The sequence below is a fragment of the Dipodomys spectabilis genome, unplaced genomic scaffold (assembly GCF_019054845.1).
Source record: "Dipodomys spectabilis isolate Male_0828 unplaced genomic scaffold, ASM1905484v1 ptg000157l, whole genome shotgun sequence".
NCBI lineage: Eukaryota > Metazoa > Chordata > Mammalia > Rodentia > Heteromyidae > Dipodomys > Dipodomys spectabilis.
Window position 1 is genome coordinate 5,458,932 of NW_024870834.1, and position 25,451 is coordinate 5,484,382.

Below are 25,451 nucleotides of genomic sequence, written 5' to 3' on the forward strand. Positions count from 1 at the left end.
GACTGAGTTTGCCCAGACAATGGATTAACAGAGGTAGTAAAATCATTGGTTATATTCACTAATATTTTAAAATTTTTATTCTTACCATCTTATGCTATTTTTCTAACTTATCATTTTTAATTTTCTTCTTTCCTGCCTTTCCTTTTTCTTGTTTTTCCTCTAATAGTTTGGGAAATATATAGTCTTTCTACTTTTTTTTGAGCCAATAATAGGGCTTGGACTCAAGGCCTACCCACTGTCCCTCAGCTTTCTCACTAAAGGCTAGCACTCTAGCACTTGAGCCACAGCTTCACTTACAGCTTTTTGGAGATTAACTGAAGAGTCTCACAGACTCTCCTGCCCAGTATTTCTATTCTTCATATCAACCTTTAAAATAGTTTTTTGAGACAGGGTCTTGAAATGTAGCCCATGCACATTTCCAATTCCCAATCCTTTTGCCTCTGTTTCCCAAGTGCTTGGATGTATAGGTGTATATCAGCACATTCATCTGCAAATTTTGATGAGATATAATTTCATTAAACATGTTTGAGAACATTTTTGCCAACAGTATCAGTAGCTATAGTCTTCCCTGATGTTTTTTTTTATATGTACCCATTCCTTTATTATCAAAACAATCTAATAGTCAACCTAGATTATACACTTTTAATACATATAAGTTACCATTTTTGGATATACTTTTCATCAGTACCCAGCCACATTCATATCTTGTCCTTCTAGTGAAAGGGTAAAATTTTACACGAACCTTACTCAAAGGACAAGACAATTGTAACAGAAAACAGGAAGTCTATGATGGGAGTCATTTGAACTTACAAGTAATATAGTATGGGACCTGAACTCTGGGCCTGGGCGCTGTCCCTCAGCTCTTCAGCTCAAGGCTAGCACTCTACCACTTGAGCCACAGTGCCACTTCCAGCTTTTTTCTTTTTGCTTATGTGGTGCTGAGGAATCGAACTCAGGGCCTCAGGCATGCAAGGCAAGCACTCTACCACTGAGCCACCTTCCCAGCCCTGTTTGTTGCTTTAGAGATAACTTTACTTTCTGAATAGTAAGGTCTTACAAGTACAACACAGATGATGCTCCAGCCAAGTGTTTTAAATAAATTCCAATGACTTGATATTCAAGTCAAAGCTAGATATTCAGTGTTTTCTTTACAGAAAATATATCTTTGACTTGAGGTACAGAGTGGTCTTTTAGAATCTTACATGAGGCATTGGGACATCAGCACCAGTGACACTGGCTTCTATGGCATCAATGTCCATTGGTCATTGATGGTACGCATATTACTTACCTCACATTCAATTCCCTCTTTAGATAGTACAGTCGCAGCTTCTAAGCAGTGGCCCACACGTCTCGAATGGGCAACTACGATTATATGTGTCTCTTACCTTTCTATTTTGGCTTTTCCAATGGGAATCAAAAAAATCTTTTGACTGAGCTTCTGCAGTAAGTCCAAAGGAAACTCCATACATCAATTCATTCTCTAACATCACCACTGGATTGTTATCCCGAATGGCTGATTTAATAAGTCCTTTTGCATCCTCTGAATTCCAGGGGCTGACCACCTTTAAGCCTGGGCAGTGCCCATATCATGCAGCAAAGCACTGTGAGTGTTGGGCAGCCACACCTGCTGAAGCACCATTAGGCCCCCTGAATACTACAGCACAGGCTGGAGGCCTGCAGACATGTAGTAAGTCTTGGTAGCTGAGTTTATAACCTGCTCAATGGCTTGCATAGAGAAATTGAAGGTCATAAATTCACAAATGGGCCACCACCCAGCCAACAGCTACACCAACTGCAATTCCAGCAAAACCCATCTCAGCTATGGGAGTGTCTATGATCCTCTCATCTCCATATTTTTTCCACAGGTCAACCTTTATGCCCCATCATACTGGGCAATTTCTTCTCCAAGCAGAAATACCTTCTCATCTCTTTCCAGGTCCTCATCCATACCTTGATTAATAGCTTCTCGAACTGTCAGCTGCAGCACCGCCGGCACAGTTCTATGAAAACGCCTCTTCAGCAGCCCAGAAACCTGCTAAAGGGGTCTTCTCATCAGCCTAGACACCGCCACCATGTTGTCCATGTCTTCTAGCCTTCCCTGATGTTCTTCATATATCCTTACCCCAACACATATCCTACCATTTGAGTTTATTATCTGAGGGTATCATCTGAAAGTCCAGTCCCAAATTATTAAACCTTTGTTTCATTAGAAACAAAAATAGACTATTTTGTTTAATGAGTATCCTTTACCACTATTTCCTCTACCCACCTCTTCATCTTTTTGAGTTTATTTTTGCAGAGATGGTGCCTATAATAATTATTTACCAGGACAAAAGTGAAGAAATGTACTCTGGAGAGTTTTCAAGTCAAAGAGTATGAAAGCCCTACAAATAAGAGTTATCTACAAGAAAGACTTATCTACAGGAAAAAGAAAATAAATTTCTGTGAAATAGAATGCTGGGGAACAACTACTTTATTTTCCCAGAAGTATGACCTTGATAATAAACTTTCAGTTTGGAATTAAGAGAAACCAGGTATGTTGGTACATGCCTATAATTGAAATAGCCAAGGGATTGAGGAAGAAGAAACATGAGTTCATGGCCAGCCTAATCTACATTGCAAGACTTTCTCAAAAAAACAAAAAGGACAAATAGAGCCGGGCATTGGTGGCTCACTCCTGTCATCCTAGCTACTCAAGAGGCGGAGATCTGAGGATCACAGGTCGAAGCCAGTCCAGGCAGGAAAGGCCATGAAACTCGTCCCTAATAGACCCCAGAAAAATAGGAGTAGTGCTGTGGCTCAAGTGGTAGAGTGCTAGTCTTTAGCAGAAGAGTTCAGGCACATCACTAAGGCCCTGAGTTCTAGCCTCACAACTGACCAAAAAAAAATGAGGACGAAAGAATCAAAGCCTAGTGTTTGCTCCCACTAACTAATGGAATCACATTATTTCATTTGTGAATGATCACATCACTCAGGATAAAAGAACAAAATCTTCAAAAAAGAAAACAAGTTATCCCATATCCAACAGAAACTTCCTTGCCCAAACTTCATCTCCAGCAGTTGTATATCACAGTTGCACATAAGAACCTGAGGGTTATGGAAAGTTACACTGAGATGATGTGCTGCTATACCTCAACAGTAATGACATTTGTATCCTTAATCAAATCAGTAATGGTATCAATTTTGGCAAGGAAGGAAAGCATACTCTTCCACAATCTACAACTCACCTCATGTTCCTCAAGTAGTAGATTTTAAGGCCTTGAACATTTAAACAATTCTCTTTTGATTTTCCACTTAAATATTTCTTCAGCTAAGTACAGTATTGCAATCAGTTAGAAAACTCATTTTCCCTCCTTTCTTTGAAAATTTTGTGTCATTGCCTTGCAAGATTGTGTTACAGTAAAAGATCTGATTGTTTCTTTATAGACAATCTTTATTTGCTATATGAAAGCTTTTTAGTATTTCCTCTTTAGCCCCATCTTCTCAAATTTAACCATAAAGAATTTAGGTATAAGCCTTTTATAATTTATTCTACTTAGACTTGATAGATTGTTCCAATCTGAAGCCTTTTAGTCTTCCTAGCACTGGGAAATTCACTTTAATTTATTTTTCTCTCTCCTGCCTTTCATCTTCTTGGCTCCATGTAGAATTTATATTAGACACATACTGAATTCCTATCTATATTCCATGTGCCATTTTTTCTCACCATTTCTAATTCCTTGATCTTTACTCTGTGTTCTCAAAGAATTTCACAGCTTGCTCTTGTAGCTAATTTGCTCTGACTGTTATCATTCTGTTACTTGGCTCTAATATTGAGTTCTTCATCATGTTTTCAACTGCTAAAAATCTCAACATCTCAGTCAAGGATGCAATGTTTTTAATGTATTGCAATATATTTGTCTAAAAACCTTCCTCTGGTTGCTACATCAACTGTGATTCCTCACTAGTATTTTATTTCTTGGACTTGGTACTTTTTTTCTTTTTTTTGGGGGGGGGGGGCGTCTGGTCATGGGGTCTAAACTCTGGGCCTGGGCGCTGTCCTTCAGCTCTTCAGCTCAAGGCTAGCACTCTACCACTTGAACGATAGCACCACTTCCGGCTTTTTTTTCCTGCTTATGTGGTGCTGAGGAATCAAACCCAGGGCCTCATGCAGGCAAGGCAAGCGCTCTACCACTGAGCCACCTTCCCAGTCCCAGTACTTTTTTTATGGTATGCTATTCCTCAAGTATTTGGTGAAAAAGAGTAATCTATTCATTTTGTACTTGAGAGTTTATTTTTTGTTTTTCAGTTTTGTATTTTTAAATTTTTTTCATTAGTACATATTAATTATACAAGAGGAGTTCCATTATGACATTTCTAAGCGTGTTGTGTATGTGTGTACAATGTACCTTGATCAAATTTACCCCCATCTCTCTCCCTCATCTCTCTCCCTGATTAAGATAATTTCAACATGTTTCATTGCCCTATTTTTGAACATTCATATCAAGTACTTCAACCATATTCACCCTCATTCACCCTCTTCATTAACCTTCTTCTCTCCTGCTAGTACTTGCCCCAAGATGTCCTGTTATATTTCCTGTTATTCTTTTTTCTATCATTTTAGTATATATTAACTGTACAAAAGAGATTTAACCATGATAATTCACACATGCATCCATTATAGTTTAGTTAGATTAACTTCAGCTATTGCTCTTTGCCCTGCATTGAACTGCAATCCTACTTCTACCTCCCAAGTAGTTAGGATTACAGGCATATGTCACTTTTATTACTGGCCTATACTTGAGAATTATTTTACTACTATTTATTCTTACTGTGATCCAATTTTAGTAGAGAGACAATTTTAGAATAAAGACAAGATATGTAGCACCAAATAAGGTTTACAAAGGCTCTCAACATCTAGAAATCAGTAGCAGATACCTGTAGAAAATTTCAGCCTCTTTAGTTAGGCCCAATGGCCTCATTAACAATTTCAGTAGAGAAGCCAATGCCAATATTCATTTCTAGCTTAGATAGCGGAATTAAGAACCATGGTATCATATTTTTGATATTTTTAGGATATAATAATCATACAAAATATTAAGTTCCACTATAACATTTGTTTATTATTTCAAGATTTTGTTTTATTTATTTAATACCCAGAGGTAATAGAACTGAATCATATGAAAATTCTATTTTTAGTGTTTTTTGAGAAATATCCAGAATGGTTCTACAGTGGATGGACTAATTTGCATTCCTACTAGCAATGTGTTAAGTGTCAGCACCCTACCATAAACATCACACATGCCAACATTTGTTATTTTTTGTATTTTTGATCACAAGCATTCTGTCTGGGTAAGATGGAATCTTAACATGGTTTTGAGTTGCCATTTTCTTGATGGCTGAAGACATTGGAACTTTTTTTTCCTGGATATCTGTTCCATTCATTTTCCCATTTATTGATTGGATTATCCGCTCTTTGTGTGTTTAATTTATTTTTAGTTCTTTATATAGTCTGGATATTAATCCCATCAAGATGAAAGCTAGCAAACATTTTCTCCAATCTGTACGTTATTCCATCACTTTTTTTCTGTTCAGCTTAGTAATTTAATTCATCCCCATTTGGCAGTTCTCACTATTTTTTCCCTAAGCAAGTCCTATTTAAAAAATCACCACCTACACTTAGATCTTGAAGTGTTTCTCTATGTTTTCCTTTATTAGTTATATATTTTCATTTCATATATTAGGTTCTTTGATCTATTTTAAGTTGATTTTTAATTTTTTTATTTTTGAGTTAATATGTATTTGCAATTTGATAGGGTTTTATTTTTATATTTTCAAATATGCACATAGTGAACTTTGAACAAATTCACTCCTTTCTTTGGATTCCCATGCCTCTCCTGTCCTCTCCTTTATAAGTTGATTTGTTTTATGTGTATGCTTATCCTGGGGCTTAAACTCATGGCTTGGTGCTATCCCTGAGTTTTCTGCTCAAGGCTACCACCTGAGCCACAGCTCCACTTCTGGTTTTTTGGTGTTTAATTGAAGAGTCTCACAGTCTCTCCTGTCAGGCTGGCTTTTAACTATAATCCTCAAATCTCAGCCTTCTGAGTAGCTAGGATTACAGGCATGATTACAGGTACCATGTCCCTGCTATAAACTGTTTTTTTTTTTTTGGAGGAGGGGGGTTGTGGGTCTTGAACTCTGGGCCTGGGCACTGTCCCTCAGCAATTCAGCTGGAGATAAGAGTTTCACTGAGGTTCCGCTTGGACTGGCTTTGAACTTTGATCCTCAGATCTCAGCTTCCTGAGTAGCTAGGATTACAGGCGTGAGCCGCCAGTGCCCGGCAAACATAAGTTGATTTTTATACAAGGTAAGAGGGACTAGTTTCAGTCTTTCTACACATAGATATTCAGTCTTCCAAGCACCACTTTAAAGCCACTCTTTTTTCCAATGTATGTTTTTGGCACTTTATTAAGAATCAGAGAGTTTTAGCTGTGTGGGATTATTTCTGTATTTTCTATTCTATTCCAATGGCCTGCTTGACTGTTTTGTGGCAGTACCATACTGGTTTTGTTTCTATGGCTCTGCAGTATAGTTTAAAGTCAGATATTGTGATACTTCTAGCCTTGCTTTAAAAAAAAAAAACAAAAACACAACTTTTTTTTCTAGTGTAAAGGATTAAATCCAGCACCTTGTACATGGTAGGCGTCGCAAGCCTAGTATTGCTCTTTTTACTTAGGATTGTTTTTACATTTTAAGTATTTTATGTTTTTTGTTTTTGTTTTTTTGGTTGATCGTGGGGCTTGAACTCTGGGCTTAAGTGCTTTCCCTGCGCTCTTCAGCTCAAGCGAGCACTCTACCACTTGAGCCACAGCACCACTTCTGGTTTTCTTTCTAGTGGTTTATTGGAGATGAAAGTCTCCCGAACTTTCCTGCCCAGGCTGGCTTTGAACCTCGATCCTCAGATCTTAGCCTCCTGAGTAGCTAGAATTACAGGCGTGAGCCACCAGTGCCCAGTTAGTATTTTATATTTCCATATATTTTTTAGGACTTTTTTTCTACTTCTGTTTAGAAAGTCATTGGAATTTACATGAGGATTGCACTAAATTTGTAGATTGCGTTTGAGATTTGAGAAAAATATGATCCACTTTCCTTATATTTACTCTCTTAAGCTTAAATTACTTAGGTTATCTTATGACAACAGAGCTTATTATTTCTCTATTTGAAAACCTTTATTAGTTTTCCTGTATTTGCAAAATCCTTGTTTTTGAAACAAGATCTTTTTTTTTTTTTTTTTTGTCAGTCGTGGGGCTTGAACTCTGGGCCTGAGCGCTGTTCCTCAGCTCTTCAGCTCAAGGCTAGCACTCTACCACTTGAGCTACAGCACCACTTCCAGTTTTCTGGTGGTTTATTGGAGATAGGAGTTTCACGGACTTTCTTGCCCGGGCTGGCTTTGAACTGCGATCCTCAGATCTCACCCTCCTGTGTAGCTAGGATTAGAGGTATGAGCCACCGGCGCCGGCCGAAACAAGATCTTTCTATGTAGCCCAAATTGAACTCACAATCCTCCTACTTCAGTCTTCCAAATTCTGGAATTATAAGTATAAATTACACACCCAGCTCCTTGACATAACATTTTGAACATCTAAGACTTAGTTCTGACCTACTCCATCATCATCTTTATATATCATTTTTCTTTTTACTCCAAACCATCAAGGTACACAGCCTTCTTCAATTTTGTGAAGGTCAACATGTTCTGCAGGAGCTCATCTATGTTGTTCCTTTTGTCTAAAATGTGTTTCCTTCTCTTAGTCTTGACCTATTTATCTTTGGAATCTCAACATAAATATCATATATCATGTTAGCAAATTATTCCTGTGATTCTCCACTCCCTCAACTTCTTAGATCTCCTGGCTATTCTTCATGTCCTGCTTGTGATTATATGTAAAAAGTTTGTCTTTCTCCCCTTCTATACCAAGTTAGATACATGACTTATCTATTTGGTTTCTCCATGTATTCCAAATGCCTAACACAATATATAGTCACAGACAATGCTCAAATACTGGAAGAATGAACATGTATAAAGAGAAAAGCGAGTTTGGAGAGGGATTTCAAATTTGAACTTTTTAATCTAAAGTGTCTATTCAATATCCAAGAGGAAATGTTAAGCAGACAGATGTAACTAACTTGACTTGAGGAGAAAGATCTAGGACAGAGAGATTGATTTGAGAGTAATCAACAAGTACATGGTAATTGAAGACATCCAATGGGATGAGGACATAGAGGAATAAATTTTAGTACAATCTAAGACTAAAATAGATATCACTTCCTGAATGTCAGGCAGGAGCTACTTTTCTTTCTCTATTTCTCCTTGCTTTGGCAATAAACCTTTGATGGCCTTACACATTGTGTTTCCTCTTTTGTGAAAGTCTCAAAATTTTTTCATCAATGATTTCAAAAGCCTTGTATGTTGATGGTTTTGAGAGACCTGAACCAAGGATTCCCCCTCTCTTATCATGAATCCTCTTCATCTCTTTCCCTTCTCTGGTTACAGAAAACCAAGGTGAACTAAGCCAGGAAGTGACACACACAAGTTCTTCAGAGAATTTAGATAAGCACCTTTCTTCTAGTAGCTGGTTACTTAACCAGAAGCACAGTAAGAAAAGGAAAAAGCCTACATAAGATCAAAATCTACAGCCTTGACTATCATAAGCACAACAGCCATAACAAGGCTACTTCATTATTTCTACAAAATCTCTACAGAAATTGAGCTCCCTTTTTCCTTAGATTCTACCTTAAGTAACAAGAGCTGCCTTAACTCCTGGCAAAGTGAGTTTCCCACCAGAAAAGGAGAACAGAGACTTTTTGCTTCTAAGACTTTACCTACAAAAGAAATAAGTTTTAAATACTACGTAAATGCTTTGTCTGCAGTCATCTTCAACTTGAAATAACTATGAACATAACTCAAAACCTCAGATATGAAGAAAACATATTTCAGAGTTAAGATTTTTTTCATTCTGGTATACCATTGTCATCAGATGTGCCTCTTTATTTTTCCTTTTGAAATATTATTTTAAATGACTGAAATAAGGATCTTACTGAAAATAAATTTGTAGGTGGCCATATTATATCACTACTACCTGTACATAATACTTTGAGTCAATACATAAATGTATATAAGCCTTGAATTAGTTCAGAATCATCTGTACAACTCTTACAGGCAAGGAAAAAAAGTTAGTTGAGTGAAATAGCACTAGCACTAACAAAAAAAAAAAACTTGAATTTACCTTGCAATACACAGAACCAGTATCCATTGCAATTTCACTGCTGTCTCTAATGTCAATGTTCTATCAAGAAGCCAGAAATCATCTGCATGACAGAGATTAAGACATAAGAGCTATTACAACACAAATAATGGTGATACTTGTGACATTACTATCTCCAGCTAAGTTAAAGAAACTTCAATATAAGGAAATACTTACTCCAAACTAAGAATGGTTTTTCTTTAGCCTTTGGAAGACTATAACTTAGGTGAAGAGAAGATAGAAGACATTTCTGATTGTCTTCTTCCTAAGACACAAAAATATTTATAGAGAGAGAGCAAGCCAGGTGGTTACTATGGAAGCAAAGAAGAAACAATTGAGCACACAGTAAAAATAATGAAGAGCAGGACTTGCTTTTGAAAAGAATACCTTAATGAATTCAGTAGTAGTCAGCAATGTGCTGCTGAAAGTCCTTCAGAACTTCCTTCAGAGAATCATGACTTGTGTGTACATGATTCACCTTCTTTAAATGAAAATCAAGAAATTAAGTCTTTGTATTGGGAACCATGGGCTTTTCTGCTGAAGGATAAAGTTCCAACAGCCCTACTATGTCAGGATGAAAGAAAAAAAATGAGACTTAGAGAGTAATTCCTTTTAAAGCTATGATATCATTTTTTTCTATTTTTTTTTCTTTTTTTGATCGATCGTGGGGATTGAACTCAGGGCCTGGATGCTATCCCTGAGCTTTCCTGCCCAAGGCTAGTACTCTACCACTTTGAACCACAGCACCACTTCTGTCACTTTTTCTTCTATGTGAAAGTTAAACACAATTCATATAGATTACTTTATCAAAAAGGTAATTCAAGTTGTATCACCTATATAACTGAAAAGCCTGGTCATTTGGCTTGAGTCTTTGGAATATGACACCCAAATTTTTATTTAGGATAAAGTTATTTATACTGTTCCCTCTAAAAGGTAAAACATTCCAATTCAACACTTAAAGTGTTGCTTGTAATTTTACTATATTCATTTTTAAAAGAAAATAAATGCCAGACAAATTCAAGTTGCTCTATTATATATATGTAAATATATTTATATAGACCATGTCTTATATAGTATATATACCATATATAATCTTCTATGTGTTTGTAAAGTTGTTTCTATAAGCAAAAAAATAAAATAAATCAAAATGAAGGGAGAAAAAACAAATAATAGATCAAACTGAGGGGAGGAAATTGTGTGTATGATATCATATAGATACTATTTCAAATACAGAGTTTTTAAAAAAGAGAGGAAGGATTGAAAATTATCTCTGAGATCTAGGCATATACTTGGATATGACAGGGAAAGGAACATTTCAGCCAGGTACTGGTAGTTCATGCCTCTAATCCTAGCTACTCAGGAGCCCAAGACCTGAGGATCATGGTTCAAAGCCAGCCTGACAGAAAAGTCTATGAGAATCTTATTTCCAATTAACCACCAAAAACACTGGAAGTGGAGCTGTGGCTTAAGTGGCAGAGCACTAGTCTTGAGCACAAAAGCTCAAGGACATTGCCCAGACCCTGAGTTCAAGCCCAGTATCAGCACACACACACACACACACACAATTTCAGTTAGTTAAAAAATAAATAAGTGGAAACTGAAAAGACTCCCCAAAACATGTTTTTTTTTCTTTTATTTTTTTAAAAGAATGGAAGATAGTGGGTAGCTCATTCCTGTAATCCTAGCTACTCAGGAGGCAGAGATCTGGGGATTGTGGTTTGAAGCCAGAATTAACTACCAAAAAAAAAAAAAACAGGACCTGGAGCTGTGGCTCAAGTGATAGAGTCAAGGATGATGTTCAGTCCCTGAGTTCAAGCCTCACATCAGGCACACATACACCCATAAAAAGAATGGAAGAGAGACACTGTAATTCTGTTGCCTTGCTGTCTGCAGTGTCTCTCTTGTACAGGCATCCTAATATATGTTTCTATTCTTCACATAGTTACCAACCCAAGGCTTCAAATTCCACAATTTGGTGGCCTTCACAAGGAAAACTGGAAGAATTCCTTTTCAGATCTTCAGTAGTGTTGCATTTGGATTTGGATACAACTGCAGGTCTCTGTCCTGGGAGGCTCCTTGATGAAAGCTAAAGATACCTTTTAAGTGTCTTGAACCCATTACTCTTAGTAGTAAACGAACTGAGACTTATACTGATTCCTTCACGGAACCATCTACTTCCCTTGAAATTTTGAGTCTCTGTGCAGAGCTACTTTCTGGTAAAATCATATACCAAAAGAAATTGAAAAAAAGAGTCTAACTACCTTAAGTTCATAAAGCTGAAGAGCCTGCAAGCTCTTTTCCATTTCAAGCCCCCACTTCCAACACAGGTGTGAACTCTACCTCTCCCCTGACACTTTTACTTTCAAATACTTATATTGGTTCATGGGATGACATAATCTCTGCCCTGTGGAGTGAGTCTCAGTGTCAGTAGTGAATCACCCTTGTTCTTTGCCCCTTCCCTTCTCTGGGAAGGCCTATAGTCAGGACTGCATGTCCTGACTTCATACATGGGAGTTAGCTCAAACTTCAGTGACCCTCTGGAGTTCCTCTCACCCTTGGATTGCAGCCCAATTTGTAGAGTCCCTCTAATGAGAAGACATCCATCAAAGACAACACCCTATGGGGCTGGGAAGGTGGCTCAGTGGTAGAGCGCTTGCCTTGCATGTATGAGGCCCTGGGTTCGATTCCTCAGCACCACATAAGCAAAAAGAAAAAAGCCGAAAGTGGCGCTGTGGCTCAAGTGGTAGAGTGCTAGCCTTGAGCTGAAGAGCTGAGGGACAGCGCCCAGGCCCAGAGTTCAGCCCCCCCCCCCCCAAAAAAAAAAAGACAACACCCTATTCCTCCAGATGCTGGGACCTTTTCTCCCAGGAAGATTCCCAAAAAAGACTTAGGGTGCCAGCCAGAAATTCTTCCCCCAAACTGGGACAAACTACTTCCATTCTCAGACTCATCCTTAGGCTAAGTCTCCTAATTCTCCACCACTAGGCTAAATTTTATACTCAAACATTTGAGAGGAAAAAAAATCACTTTTTTTTGTAGCTGCTTTGCAAAATATCAAATTGAGAAGTCTAGCCTCAGAATAATACTCTCATGTTTTTCAGAGTAACACTCTTGACAATTTTACAACTTGATTTTTTTTCCTGCTAAGGTTCCTCTAAAATTCATTTAAATTCTTTTGGCATTCTGGCTGATCCCCAGCTCTCTGCCCACATGCATGATCCAGACTCTTTTCTAGCCCTCCTCTTTTCCAAGACATTGCCCTTCCCCACAGCTCTCTCCCTTTTCCAATTCCTCATAGATATCTTTCCATTCCTTCTCCTACTTCCAATCCCTGGAGGACATCCACTTAACTCCTTCTGATGTGGATAACTCTGACCTATCTCCATCACATACCAGGTTTGAATGAACACATAATGTCTATGTTTAAAAGTCCACAAAAGTCCAATGGCTCCTCCCAAGAAATTAAATTATTTCTCTGAAAACCTCCCATCCCGTGTTTCGACTGTCCTAATTTTCTGGATAGATTGGTCACTCAACACTCTGCCCTGAGGAAAAGTCTTTTGCTCTCCACAGACATTTTTGTGCTTATTAAAGTCCCAGTGAAGAAAAAGTTCCATTTGTTTCATTTCATTCTCCAGGATATCAGAAATTAAAATAGTGCTTAGTTTGAGAAAGCATCTTAAATTGTTTCTACTGCCTTTAGTATCTAGTGACACAAACAAGAAAAATGTGGAAATGTCTTATTTATTTTTATATGTTGTGTGTAACAGGTCTTATATATCCCATTCTAAACGCTATTTGGAAAATTTTTGTGGTTACCTCCAGCCGACAAACTCCACAAAGGGCACCTCCACCATGATGGCTCTGACAGCAGGATGGCAGGAAAGTCCTCACCATCTTGTAACCCCCAGATATAAGCATAATTAACCTATAGCTAAAAGTATATGTGAGTACCCTAAATTAATAAACTTATCCATAGGTATTTTTTGTACATTAGTCTATCAAACTTTGGGCTAAAACTTCACTTGACCCTGGAATTTCAGAAAGCAACTATTATTATTTTTGGGGGGGTCCGGTCATGGGGCCTGAACTCTAGGCCTGGGCGCTGTCCCTCAGCTCTTCAGCTCAAGGCTAACGCTCTACCACTTGAGCCACAGTGCCACTTCCGGCTTTTTTCTTTTGCTTATGTGGTGCTGAGAAATCGAACCCAGGGCCTCATGCATGCAAGGCAAGCACTCTACCACTGAGCCACCTTCCCAGCCCCGAAAGCAACTAATTATTATGGCTGATTTTCATTTTTATGCAAGTTTGTCTTGGAACACTGAATTTTTTTTTTTGGGGGGGGGGAGGATCCGGTCGTGGGGCCTGAACTGTGGACCTAGGCGCTGTCCCTCAGCTCTTCAGCTCAAGGCTAGCGTGCTACCACTTGAGCCATAGCACCACTTCCGGCTCTTTTTTTTTTCTGCTTATGTGGTGCTGAGGAATTGAACCCAGGGCTTCATGCATGCAAGACAAGCACTCTACCACTGAGCCACCTTCCCAGCCCTGAATTTAAAATTTGAATGTTGTGTGTGTAAATATATTTAGGATGGTTCTTAAACTAGTACAAAGTTAATACATTAAAACTATTGTCCCTTTTTATAAAAATTATCTCAATTGGGTCTAACTAAAATGAGGGCATTTGGGAATTAACTCTCAGCTCTGGACTAAAGAAAAAACTGTCCTTTTCAAAACTCAGGCAGCCATCTTGCCTGCCTAAATGAACACTTGCTCAGAGAGCCTTCAAGTATGGTGGCTGTTGAAATAAGGAGCTTAATCTGTTTCATTCTGACATAAATACAGTTTGGGTTCAATTACTTCCTAATATTTGGTTTATTAACAAGTGTGTTTTTTATAAGTTATTACTACATAAAAAGTTTAAAAGCCAGGTACCGATGGCTTACGCATGTAATTCTATCTACTCAGGAGCCTGAGATCTGAGGATTGCAGTTCAAAGCCAGCTCAAACAGGAACCAGAAAACCGAAGTAGCGCTGTGGCTCACGTGGTAGAGCGCTTTCCTTGAGCTGAAGAGCTCAAGGACAGCGCCCAGACCCAGAGTTCAAGCCCTATAACTGAGTTAAAAAAATGTTCTATGAAAGTAATTGCTTGTACATCTTAATTAGCAAATCAAATAAAATTTTAAATGATCTAATATTTAGGGCCCTACATATCTGAATAAAAGTATGTAGAGCTGTAACTGCTGGTTCTATTATATATTAAATTATGTTCCTTCAAGTATGTAAGCTTTCTCTGATGCAAAGCTTAGGAAAACACTTTACTGGTGTCCTTGAAGTTAAAACTTTAATAATGCTAGTCCTTCATAGGCTTTGTGCTTATGCATTCTTAATTCTAACAACACAAAAACTCAATAGACTCCAGGTATGCTCAGCTTCAGGGCAATTCTTTCTAGAACTCTTTGCTGCCTAAGTTTAGCCTTGACTCCCACCTGACCTGTTGCTGACCTCCAAAGTGAAATCAGGCCAAACAGGACAACATCTCATCCCAGTAACAAAGAAACATTTACTGGGACAAAGCTTGTCCAGGCAACAAGGAACCCAAAAACAGTTTTGAAGAAAACTATTCAGGGAATGTTGTCAAATTCCATATCAATCACTTGTCCTAACCCTTTCAAAAGTAATTAAAGCTGAAAATCTGTGAAGAAATGATTCACAAGTATGGTTACCTGATGCTAAAACAAGCTATATATTAAGAAGTTATCAAAAATGTTATCACCGCTTTCTCTTGCCCAACACTGGGTGAGTGACACATCATTTATGCCAGCAACAAGGAGAAACCAAATAGGAGATGGTCTAGGCCTACCAAGGCATAGAATTAGACCCTATTGCCGGGCACTGGTGGCTCACACCTGTAATCCTAGCTACTCAGGAGGCTGAGATCTGAAGATCATGGTTCAAAGCCAGCCCGGGCAGGAAAGTCCATGAAACTCTTATCTCCAATAAAAACCACCAGAAAACCGGAAGTGGCCCTGTAGCTTAAGTGGTAGAGTGTTCACCTTGAGCTGAAGAACTGAAGAGCAGCGCTCAGGCCCAGAGTTCAAGCCACATGACAAAAAAAAAAAAATTAGACCCTATCTCAAATAGGGCTGGAGGAAGAGCTGAGAGCACTTGCTTGACAAGCACAAGGCCCTGAATTCAAACTCTACTACCACAAAAGAAAAAATTAATTGTTACCAGAGGCTCACAGGAACTCAATCCTATACTTCTGGTTGGAGTAATAGTTCAGTATTAAATAATTCAATGTTCACAACAACTTTATAGAACATAACCTCCTCAAATAACAAAAAAAAAATCAATTGTACCTTAAACGTAACACCTTCATGCATGTGAAATTAAGCAGTGAGAGAACATTACAACAAAATGAGCTACCACTTCCCAACACACAGTATTAATGCATGAGATTACTCAATAAGGGAGTGTCAAATAAATGGATCAGAACAGTTCTATAGACAGAACATCCACTATTCTTCCTTAGCCAGGACAAAGGTAAACAATCTTTTGCCATTATGTGGAGGTAGTCATTAGAAAATACAAATCCATCAGAATCAGAGCGGGGAAAATGAAGCAAAAGTAGTAAGGTTTTGTTGGATGTGAAAGACTAAAAGACTGGGTTAACTCTGATGGGCCAGATTTCATTTAAAGGGCCTAAAAGAAGTTTGTCACCAGATTTCATTTAAAGGGCCTAAAAGGAAGTTTGTCACCTGTGCAGAGGCAAGGTAGATCTTGATAAATTGCTAAGACAAGCCGGTGCCCGTGGCTCACGCCTGTAATCCTAGCTACTCAGGAGGCTGAAATCTGAGGATTGCGGTTTCAAAGCCAGCCCAGGCAGGAAAATCCGTGAGACTCTTATCTCCAATAAACCACTCGAAAACCAGAAGTGGTGCTATGGCTCAAGTGGTAGAGCACCCTCCTTGAGCTGAAGAGCTGAGGGACAGCGCCCAAGCCCAGAGTTCAAGCCCCATGACCGACCAAAAAAAAAATTGCTAAGACACTTATTACATATTTTTACCCAACTACGAGGATTATATACTTCAAAGTGGCCAGGCTGTGGTACAGCCAGTATTTTGGCTGTTTCTGGGACAAGTGAGATGAACATTTAAATAAGGAGGCTAAAACAGATCCCGCTTCCTTCAATCAACTGAAGGCTCTAAGAAAAACAGTGACTTCCCCTAAGAGTGAAAACTTCTTTTAGAGTTAAATCCCTTCTTTTCAGTCTACTAGTGAAGACCCAACAAGTACTTGATCCAAAAATATAAGCCAACTATAGCAACCTTGTATCAAACCTGTTAAGATAACCAAAATACTAACAAAATCATAAATTAGAGGTACAAAGTTCACATTTACTTACTTACCAAATCCTGGAATGTTAAGAATTTAAAGAAGCAAACACAAACTGATATGAGGCTGGAGCTTAGTGACAGACAGCTTGCTTAAGCATGTCAGTACCCATAAATTCAATCCCCAGGTTAAGTGGGGAGTTATATTTCTCACAGCAAATAATGAAGTAGCAATACTAATAAATCACAAAACTCACTTAGCTAAATTTATAACTACTACTTATACAGCTATACATCTAATCTTTTAAAGTTGTTATTAGATATAAACATTTACTCCTACAAAATATTACCTGGTGTCACTCCAAATTCCTATGTCTGACCTTTCATAGTAGTTCCTATTATATTTTTCATCACCAAAATTTCATCAGTTTTCTATATTTAGAAAACAATCTATTAAAGGCTGAGGATACAACTAAAGTGGTAGACCATTTGCCTTGTATGTTCAAGGCACTGACAAGAATAAATATGTGATCAAACATATGCAAAGCATAAGTGTTTCAATTTTATTTAATACTTAAGCAGAAACAAGGTTTTGACAATGGACCTACAAAGTATGCTTTACTCAAAAGCCCAAAATATTTGCCATAATCATATGGCTATGAAATTCAAAGTTCACAGTAGACTCCATTGTTAATTTAAGAAGCCACAGCCTTTTCTGAAAGCTCTTTGGGACAAAATGGTGCTCAACTTCTTCCATCTACACTTCTTTGTAATATTCCAGTTTGCTAAGTATATATGCCGCAGGGATTAAACAGGAGGTAAAAAACACCAGAAGTCCAATAGCCTGTTCCTGGAAAAGATGAAAAACTTCGTTAAATGATTATGGATTCAACTAGTGATTCACTGCCTAACAAAAACTGCTTAAGGGCTAAGGTGTACATTATCCGGTGGCAGAGCGTGAACCTCTACAAGGCCCTAGGTTTTCAATACCCTTCCAAGGTGGGGATGAGGGCTTCAGATGATTTGTGGATTTTGGCAGTTGTCATAGAAACAGAGTACTGGAATTCAATTCATAGACGATGTCATTAAATTTTTAAAGAAAACTTACTTCCGAGAGTGCCAGGTTCAGACCTCTATGCTCTCTATACTCGGGAACTTTAATGTTGCCCAGCGATTCTACCATTTTAGAGGCAATATCAGGTCTTGGCAATGAAAAGACGGTTCAAAGGTGGTAAACTCTTCAATGAACAATGCTCTATCCACCCTGGGTCACCACACAAAAAAAGTCCCGGGCCTGGTCCACGCCTGCAGTCATCCACCCAGACACCAGGACAGGCGCCCCCACAAGAACCCAAGCCTGAGCCTCCGGTGGGGTGGCGCCACCAGAGAACCTCCTCCCAACCCTCACAACTCTAGGACCTCACTGGCTCCCCCACAGCAGCCAAGCTGTCTCCCCACCCCCTCCCCCTAAATTCGGCCTCAGCCTCGCGCTTCCCGCCGGCTCTGCCCCGCCGTCCTGGCAGGTAGGCCTGGCCTCACCCCAGCCGTTATTTCATTCTGGTGCCGAGGCTCCGAACTGGCCAGGCGTCGACCAAGCAGGACTACGCGGTGGCGAAGGAGGGAAGAACCGAGCAGCGACAGGTGAGACATGGCGAACCAAAACACCGAGACACCGGACACGGACACGCACACGGAGTGAGGCGAAGCAAGCAAGGCCCGGTAGCAGAAGGCGCTCCAACCGGCACGTGACAGTTGGGCTGCGCATGCGCGGCAACTGCAAATGCCTGCGTGTCACTGCCCTACGCCACGCCCCTCCGCTCAGTGCTGCCCCTTTGTCCCGCCCCTTCCCCTCAGCGTGCAGCACTCAGCTCCACCTCCGGTGTATGACTTCGCTCCCTCGAAGTTCGTTTCCCACCTCCGCCGCCGGAACTCCAGCTTCTCAGCTCTTGCCCTAATTCGAGGTCTCTTGTTGGGTGACAGACTCCGTTTCCTTTATCTTCCTCCCCACCTATAGAGATACCACTCGTCATTAACGGCTCATATTACTTATACTCTAGTCTCGAATGTGAGTTAGTTTTCTGTAGATATTTCCGTAGTTTCATTCTTTCAAGTTTGCTTTGTTCGGGGAGGTTTTGTTGTATCTTGTTTATGGTACTGGGACCCAAACCCTGGATCTCATTTGTATTAGGCAAGTGCTCTTCCAATAAGCTATACCACCAGCTCTATAAAGAGTTTTCTTAGTACCGGAAGATTGAAACCATTGCTCATGCTTGCTAGACAAACACCCTACCAATTGAGCCATGCTTTCAGTCGTGTGTGTGTGTGTGTGTGTGTGTGTGTGTGTGTTTGTGTTGGTTAATTGGCCATAAAAATCTCACAGACTTTTCTACTAAGGCTGGCCTCAAACATCTATCCTCAGATCTCAGACTTCTGATTAGAATTTGCAGATGGACATGAGCCACCATTATCTGACTCATTACCATGCAACAAGTCAGCTAGAAAGAAGTGTACTGTTAATGTATTTGTCATTCTTTTAATGCAGCTACTTTTTTTTTCTTTTTTGCAGTTTGGATGAGTTTCTTTTTGTCTTTAGTCTTGTGAAGTTTCTCCAGAAGTTCTACCACTTGAGCCACAGTACTTATGTGGTACTGAGGATTCGAACCCAGGGCCTCATGCATGCAAGGCAAGCATTCTACCACTGAGCCACCTTCCCAGCCCCACACCTGTTAATATTTTACAAATATTTTTCTGTGCATTTGTAAAATACTCTCAGCATGTTAATGTGAACTTATTTTTTAAAAGTTTGTCTCTGTTCCATGAGCACTCTGTGTTTCCTGTAGGGTGAATTCTCTTTGTTGATTTCACCTCTGATGGTTTTTTATTCAACTGTTTTAAAACTATTGGTTAGTTGTCCCTTCATGTTTATGAATATAAGCAATGAGATGAATTATTCAGGTTCTTTCCTATTACTATCTAAATCCATTCAGGCTGTTAGAATACCATAGACTGAGTGGCTTATAAATAAATTTATTTCTCACTGTTGTGTAGGCTGATGTCACTGACCAGGTGAATGCTTTGTTTCATGTAGGATAGAAACCAGGACTAATATAAGGGCTAGGCAGAGAATCAGGAAACTTGGTGGTTGAGAGCCATGACTTGGTTATCCAAAAAAAAAGAAAAGAAAAGAAAAGATAGTTTTACTGCTCAACATTGTTTAGAAATTTTATTATCTCCTCTCTTAAGTGATTCACTCTCTTGTATAGGTGCATATTATTCCTTCTCTTAATAAATGTCGCTTTATCACTATGTTTCATGTTTTGCTTGAAATCATCTCTCATAGGAATACAAGAATTGAAGACCCTAGCCAGGTGTGGGTGGCTCACACCTGTGATCTTTGCTACTCAGGAGGCTGAGATCTGAGGATCACGGTTCAAAGCCAGCCAGGGCAGGAATGTCTATGAGACTCTTATCTCCAATAAACCACTAGAAAACCAGAAGTGGCGCTGTGGCTTAAGTGGTAGAGTGCTCGCCTTGAGCTGAAAAGCACAGGGACAGCGCCTAAGCCCAGAGTTCAAGCCCCACGACCAACAACAACAACAAAAAAAAGAAGACCCAACCAAAACTCTCAGAAACAAGACAAGCACTACGGAAGTGCACAAAAAGTGAAAGTATATTACAGTAAAAAAAAAGTATAGCAGGCTATTCCACAGGCAGAGCAGCCATGAACAAGATGTACATTTCATTTTATGGGGAATGTTTGAATATTCATGCCCTTTCTGGGAATTGTGCTTTTTTTCTAGGAAAGGGAGGGGACTTTACATAAGCATCACTTTGCACATAGTTCAAAATGGGTCCAAACTTGTGTTATAACTTTTCTCAGCAGAAATCTCACTACCCAGAAGTCTACAATGAAGCCAATGATGTCCTCCATCAGACTTGTTGCTGTCTTGGTGATTTTGTGTGTGTGTGTGTGTGTGTGTGTGTGTGTGTGTGTGTGTGTGTGTACCAGTACTGGACCTTAAACTCAAGGCCTGTGGTACTGTCCCTGAGCTTTTTCACTCAAGGCTGGCTCTCTCTACTTCCAGCCTTTTGGTGGTTAATTGGAGATAAGAGTCTCATGGACATTCCTGCCTGGGCTGGTTTTTAACTTCAGTCTTCAGATCTCAGCTTCCTAGTAGCTAGGGTTACAAGTATGAGTTACAGGTACCTGGTCAGTTGGTTATCTTAACCTGTCTGCCTTTAGTTCTCTGTCTATCTGTTTGCCACAAGAAAAGTAATTGCTTGCCTCTCATCATAGAGAAGGGGTTTTTGTTGTCTTGTTTACTTATTTGTTTTTGGTGGTGGTAGTAGGCTTCAACCTCAAGGCTTTATACTCACTAGACAGATACTGGTCCATTCACATCTGCCCTCCAATACCTTTTTTGCTTTAGCCATCTTTTCAGATATATCCCACACTTTTGACATGAGGCTGTCCTTGGGCTGTGATCCTCCTATCTATGCCTCTATTTTAGCTAGGATTACAGATATGCAGCATCGCAAACTGAAAGCCTGTCTGTTTTATTGTTTTCAGGTTGCTTGCTACAGCTATTCCTACTACTTCCCTATATCACTAGGAAGTCCAAAATTAAGGTGCCAGCAGATTCCAAGTCTGGTGAGGACCTGTTTCCTGGCTGAAGACAGCTGTCTTCTCACTGTGCCCTCACAAGGTAGAAGAGGTAGGGTTTTCTGTTTTGTTTTGTTTTCTTGTGATATTGGGTATAAAACCCAAGATGAGTGGGAGGTGGGATGATAGAAGGAGTGTCTGATCAACATGCATTGTACCTATAAACTGAAACTCCTTTGTACAACTATTTGAAATAAATAAATAGCAGAACCTAATACATACTACACATCCTCCACCATGGAGGTCCATCTCCAGCCCCAAACCTTCTTCTATAAGGAAACTTATATAACTTCCCAAGGGCCTCACTTCCAAATATTACACTGGAGGGCTAGGACTTCAATATGTGAATTTTGAGGGAACATATTCGGTTTACATATAATGACTAATGTCTCTTCACTATGAAAGTACGGACTGCATATTCTATGTCTGTGGGATGAATATCTCAACCAGCAGTTTATTTCCTTGTCAACAGTAGGATTGAACTCTAGTCTTCCAGCTGCTGCTCTGCCAACCCACAAGATGACTGAGTTTCTTCAGAAGCATTTGTCTTAACATGTTTTGGGTTGCCAGGTCACCATTTATTTAGGGGAGTTTAAACTGAAAACTCCAGCTTAGGATGAAAACCACTCATTAAAGGGCTCAGCATATGTCAGGTGGTACTTCTCCTTACTTCTCCCTGTTTTATTCTGCTTTATTGATACATCTTTGTTGGCTCCTTACCTTATGAGTCTTACCCCTGGATCTCTTTGAAATTGTTTCTTGTTTGTTTGTTTGGTGCTGGTCCTAAGGCTTGAACTTGGCCTGGGTGATGTCCCTAAGCTTCTTTTGCCCAAGGCTAACACTCTACCACTTCTCTACCACTTAAGCCACAGCTCCACTTCTGGCTCTTTTTTTTTTTTTTTTGGAGGGAGGGTGTGATAGTTATTAGAGATAAGAGTCTCATAGACTTTCCTGCCCCTGCTGGCTTCAAACCCTGGTCCTCAGTTCTTAGCCACTTGAGTAGCTAGGATTACAGGTGTGAGCCACTGGTGATCAGCTCTCTTGGATTCTTCTTGTCATGAACACAAGAGCTTTAGATTGGGTGGGAATTGGAGAGTGAGTCAAGGAGCCTTTCTTTTATCAATGTCCCTTCTTGTTCCAAGCCCTTCTAGAGCTGAGTTGCTATCACTTGCAAATGAGAAGAGTCTTAATAGTCTACTAGTAACTTCTTTTTTAACTCGGGTATATTGTCCCATTTTTAATTTGAAAAAGAAAGTAAAAATACTAGTGTAGTGCAGGCATAGTGCTAATGCACTGTAGTCCTAGTTACTTGGGAGGCTGAATGATCACTTGATCCCAGGAGTTTGGGGCCAGCCCGAGCTGACAAGCACCAGCATCACCACAAAAATAAAAAAAAAATACTGAACTGCTAATGAGCTTAATAACAGACAAGCCTGGAGGAATTCATCCTTATCCTGTGAAGTTTGATCAGAGTGTAGAATCAAGCATTTTTAAGTGTTTCTCTGTGACAAAAGTCTTAAATTACTTTTGCCAGTGTCAGTAAATCCACAACCAGATTCAACCACAACACAGTTAAGCCTTCCTGACGCCCACCCCCATCCTGGGAGATAACTCTCTTAGCTGCTCAAATTACCAGAACAACCAACCTTCCTCCATTGTTTTCACCAAGTCACAAAAGACTACAACTGTTAACTCAGACCTCTGCAGTTTTTAATAAAGAGCTAAGTGGGCCTGGATTCAATGCATTCCCAGTGACCCATAAGGCAAGGCCTTACTTTGGCAGTTACATAAAAGGACATAATTAGAGCTTTAGCTCTATGTAACCATGAATAAGAAAGACACTCTCACCCACTTACCTCTTTTTTTAAGGTGATTTTATGAGTGTTCATTCTCTAAATAATCTGGTGTTAGGTAGGGTTCTAGAAAAATTATATAATGAACACTGTACTACCACAAGCCCAGATATCTTGAATTGTCTCCTCTCTAGAAAAGCACATCTAATTTCTGTTCCTGAACCAGAGGTCTTGGAGGAATGAAGTGCCTCTCTTTGTCTCTATTTGTGTCTGTCTTCATAATTGCATGACCTCAATGACAGAGAAACTCAGAAACACAAGCAGTGAGGAGAGGAGTTGCAAAGGTGAGGAAAACATTCAAGTTATGTAACTGGTAACTTCAGTAACACACTTCTGAATTGCAAGCACATCAGAATATTAGAAGATTCAATAAAAGCCCTGGTACATTATTATAAAGAATCTTGAGAAAGAGAATCTAGCTAAGCACTGGTAGCTCAAGTCTATAATCCTAGCTACTCCGGAAGCTGAGCTCTGAAGATCAAGGTTGAAAGTCAGCAACCCCCCCCCTCTGAGATTTTTATCTCTAATTGTTGTAAAGTGAATCGTCCCAGAAGCTACATTTTAAAATATAGAATATTGACCAGGCACCCCTGTGGCTCACACCCGTAATCCTAGCTACTCAGGAGGCTGAGATCTGAGGATCGCGGTTCAAAGCCAGCCCAGGCAGGATAGTTTGTGAGACTCCTTTTTTTGGGGGAGGGGGGGTGTCCAGTCATGGGGCCTGAACTCTGGGCCTGGGCACTATCCCTCAGCTCTTCAGCGCAAGGCTAGTGCTCTACCACTTGAGCCACAGTGCCACTTCCTGCTTTTTTCTTTTTGCTTATGTGGTGCTGAGGAATCGAGCCCAGGGCCTTATGCATGCAAGGCAAGTGCTTTACCACTGAGCTACCTTCCCAGCCCATCTGTGAGACTCTTATCTCCAATAAACCACTAGAAACCCAGAAGTGGCGCTGTGGCTCAAGTGGTAGAACACTAGCCTTGGCTGAAGAGCAGAGGGACAGCTCTCAGACCCAGAGTTCAAGCCCCACAATGGACATATATATATATATATATATATATATATATATATGTATGTATAATATTGAAGTCTTTATTACACAGTTAGTAGGCTGTAGGCAGCCAGTTGTTACAAAGGCCTAAAGCCCTCAAACACACATAGCACATCTAGGATACATGCTAGAGAAGAAAGAAAGAACAAAACAATACCAACAATAACCACAATCCAATTCAGCTCCAATTGGGACGCCGTGATGATTAGAGATGAGCCAGGACACAGAACACAGGACAAGATGGCGACACCCATAGCATGGTGTAATGGTGGGTAGGCTGGTCCCAGCCTAAATAGGGTCTAAAGCAGGGGTCAGATCCACAAGAAACTCCCAGTCCCAGGCAATGGATTGACAGATTCAGTAACCTATCAGCCAAGTGTCCTGTCTCCAGGGACCTGGGCACACCCATCACCTGGGCATAGGGAACTGGGCAGGGGTTTCCTTCCTTCAGCCTGAAGACAAGATGCCAGACCCAACAATCCACTATGTGGCCAATATGGCACTGGACAGACCGGACCTCCTTACTTCATAATTAACAACCAAAAGGCTGGAAGTGGAGCTGTGTTCAAGTGGTAGAGAGCCAGCCTTGAGCATAAAAACTCAGGGACAGTGCCCAGGCCTAGAGTTCAGGACTGGCACAGAGAGAGTAGGTGTGTGTTTCAAGTTCATTCTTCTTTTAGTTGTGTAAGAATTTTTGCCAGTTCTTTCCTCAAAATAATATTATTAAAAACTCTCATTTTTACATCAATTTATTTGCTTATTTATTTATATGCTGGTACTGGCTCTTGCTCAGCCAGTGTCAGTGTCAGTTGACACTCTACTACTTGAGTCCTGCTGGCCAGAGTTGGGATTTGCCTGCCTAAACTGGCTTTAAACCTCTATCCTCAGATCTCGGCCTCCTATGTAGCTTGGATTATAGATGTGAGCCACTGTTGCCTGGTTCATATCACCTTTCTTCTCTTGTGAATTATATCAACAATTCTCCAATGGGCTTTTCTTCTGCAGAAGTAAAAAAAAAAAATTTAAGAAGTAGTTGGAGCCAAAACATAAAAGGTCAGAGTCCTGTACAACTATTTACTAGCATGAATATACTTCTTTAAAAAAAAATCCATGATAGTATTGATGGATATTTGGGTGTTTTTTTTCATTTTATGAAATATGGAACTATATGATCAGAGGCACTGAGATGATATTTGGTTTTTTAATTGCTTCTAATGCCTATAAACAATGCTGCCTGGAAATTCTTGTTCATATATACCAGTGCACAT

The 25,451-nt window shown here is 39.8% G+C and overlaps 1 protein-coding gene and 2 pseudogenes across 1 annotated transcript; 1 reads left to right on the forward strand and 2 right to left on the reverse strand.

Moving 5' to 3' along the window:
* Nucleotides 1-1,010: 1,010 nt before the first annotated feature.
* Nucleotides 1,011-2,074, reverse strand: LOC122118772 (annotated as a pseudogene).
* Nucleotides 2,075-4,951: 2,877 nt separating this feature from the next.
* LOC122118853 lies at nucleotides 4,952-9,890 on the forward strand (annotated as a pseudogene).
* A 7,485-nt stretch (nucleotides 9,891-17,375) lies between these two features.
* On the reverse strand, nucleotides 17,376-18,268 carry LOC122118854 (cytochrome c oxidase subunit 8C, mitochondrial). The gene is made up of 2 exons (XM_042692819.1): nucleotides 18,158-18,268; nucleotides 17,376-17,468 (listed from the first exon to the last, which is right to left on the reverse strand). The coding sequence occupies exons 1-2, from the start codon at nucleotides 18,266-18,268 to the stop codon at nucleotides 17,376-17,378; spliced, it is 204 nt and encodes a 67-aa protein (XP_042548753.1).
* Between the last annotated feature and the right edge of the window lie 7,183 nt (nucleotides 18,269-25,451).

Excerpts from the sequence above, each read along its gene's own strand:
- LOC122118854 (XM_042692819.1), bottom strand. The coding sequence starts at position 18,268 with ATGTCTCACCTGTCGCTGCTCGGTTCTTCCCTCCTTCGCCACCGCGTA. Across the intron at positions 17,469-18,157 it reads AGAATGAAATAACGGCTGGG|GAACAGGCTATTGGACTTCT; the intron begins GTGAGGCCAGGC and ends CATCTTTTCCAG.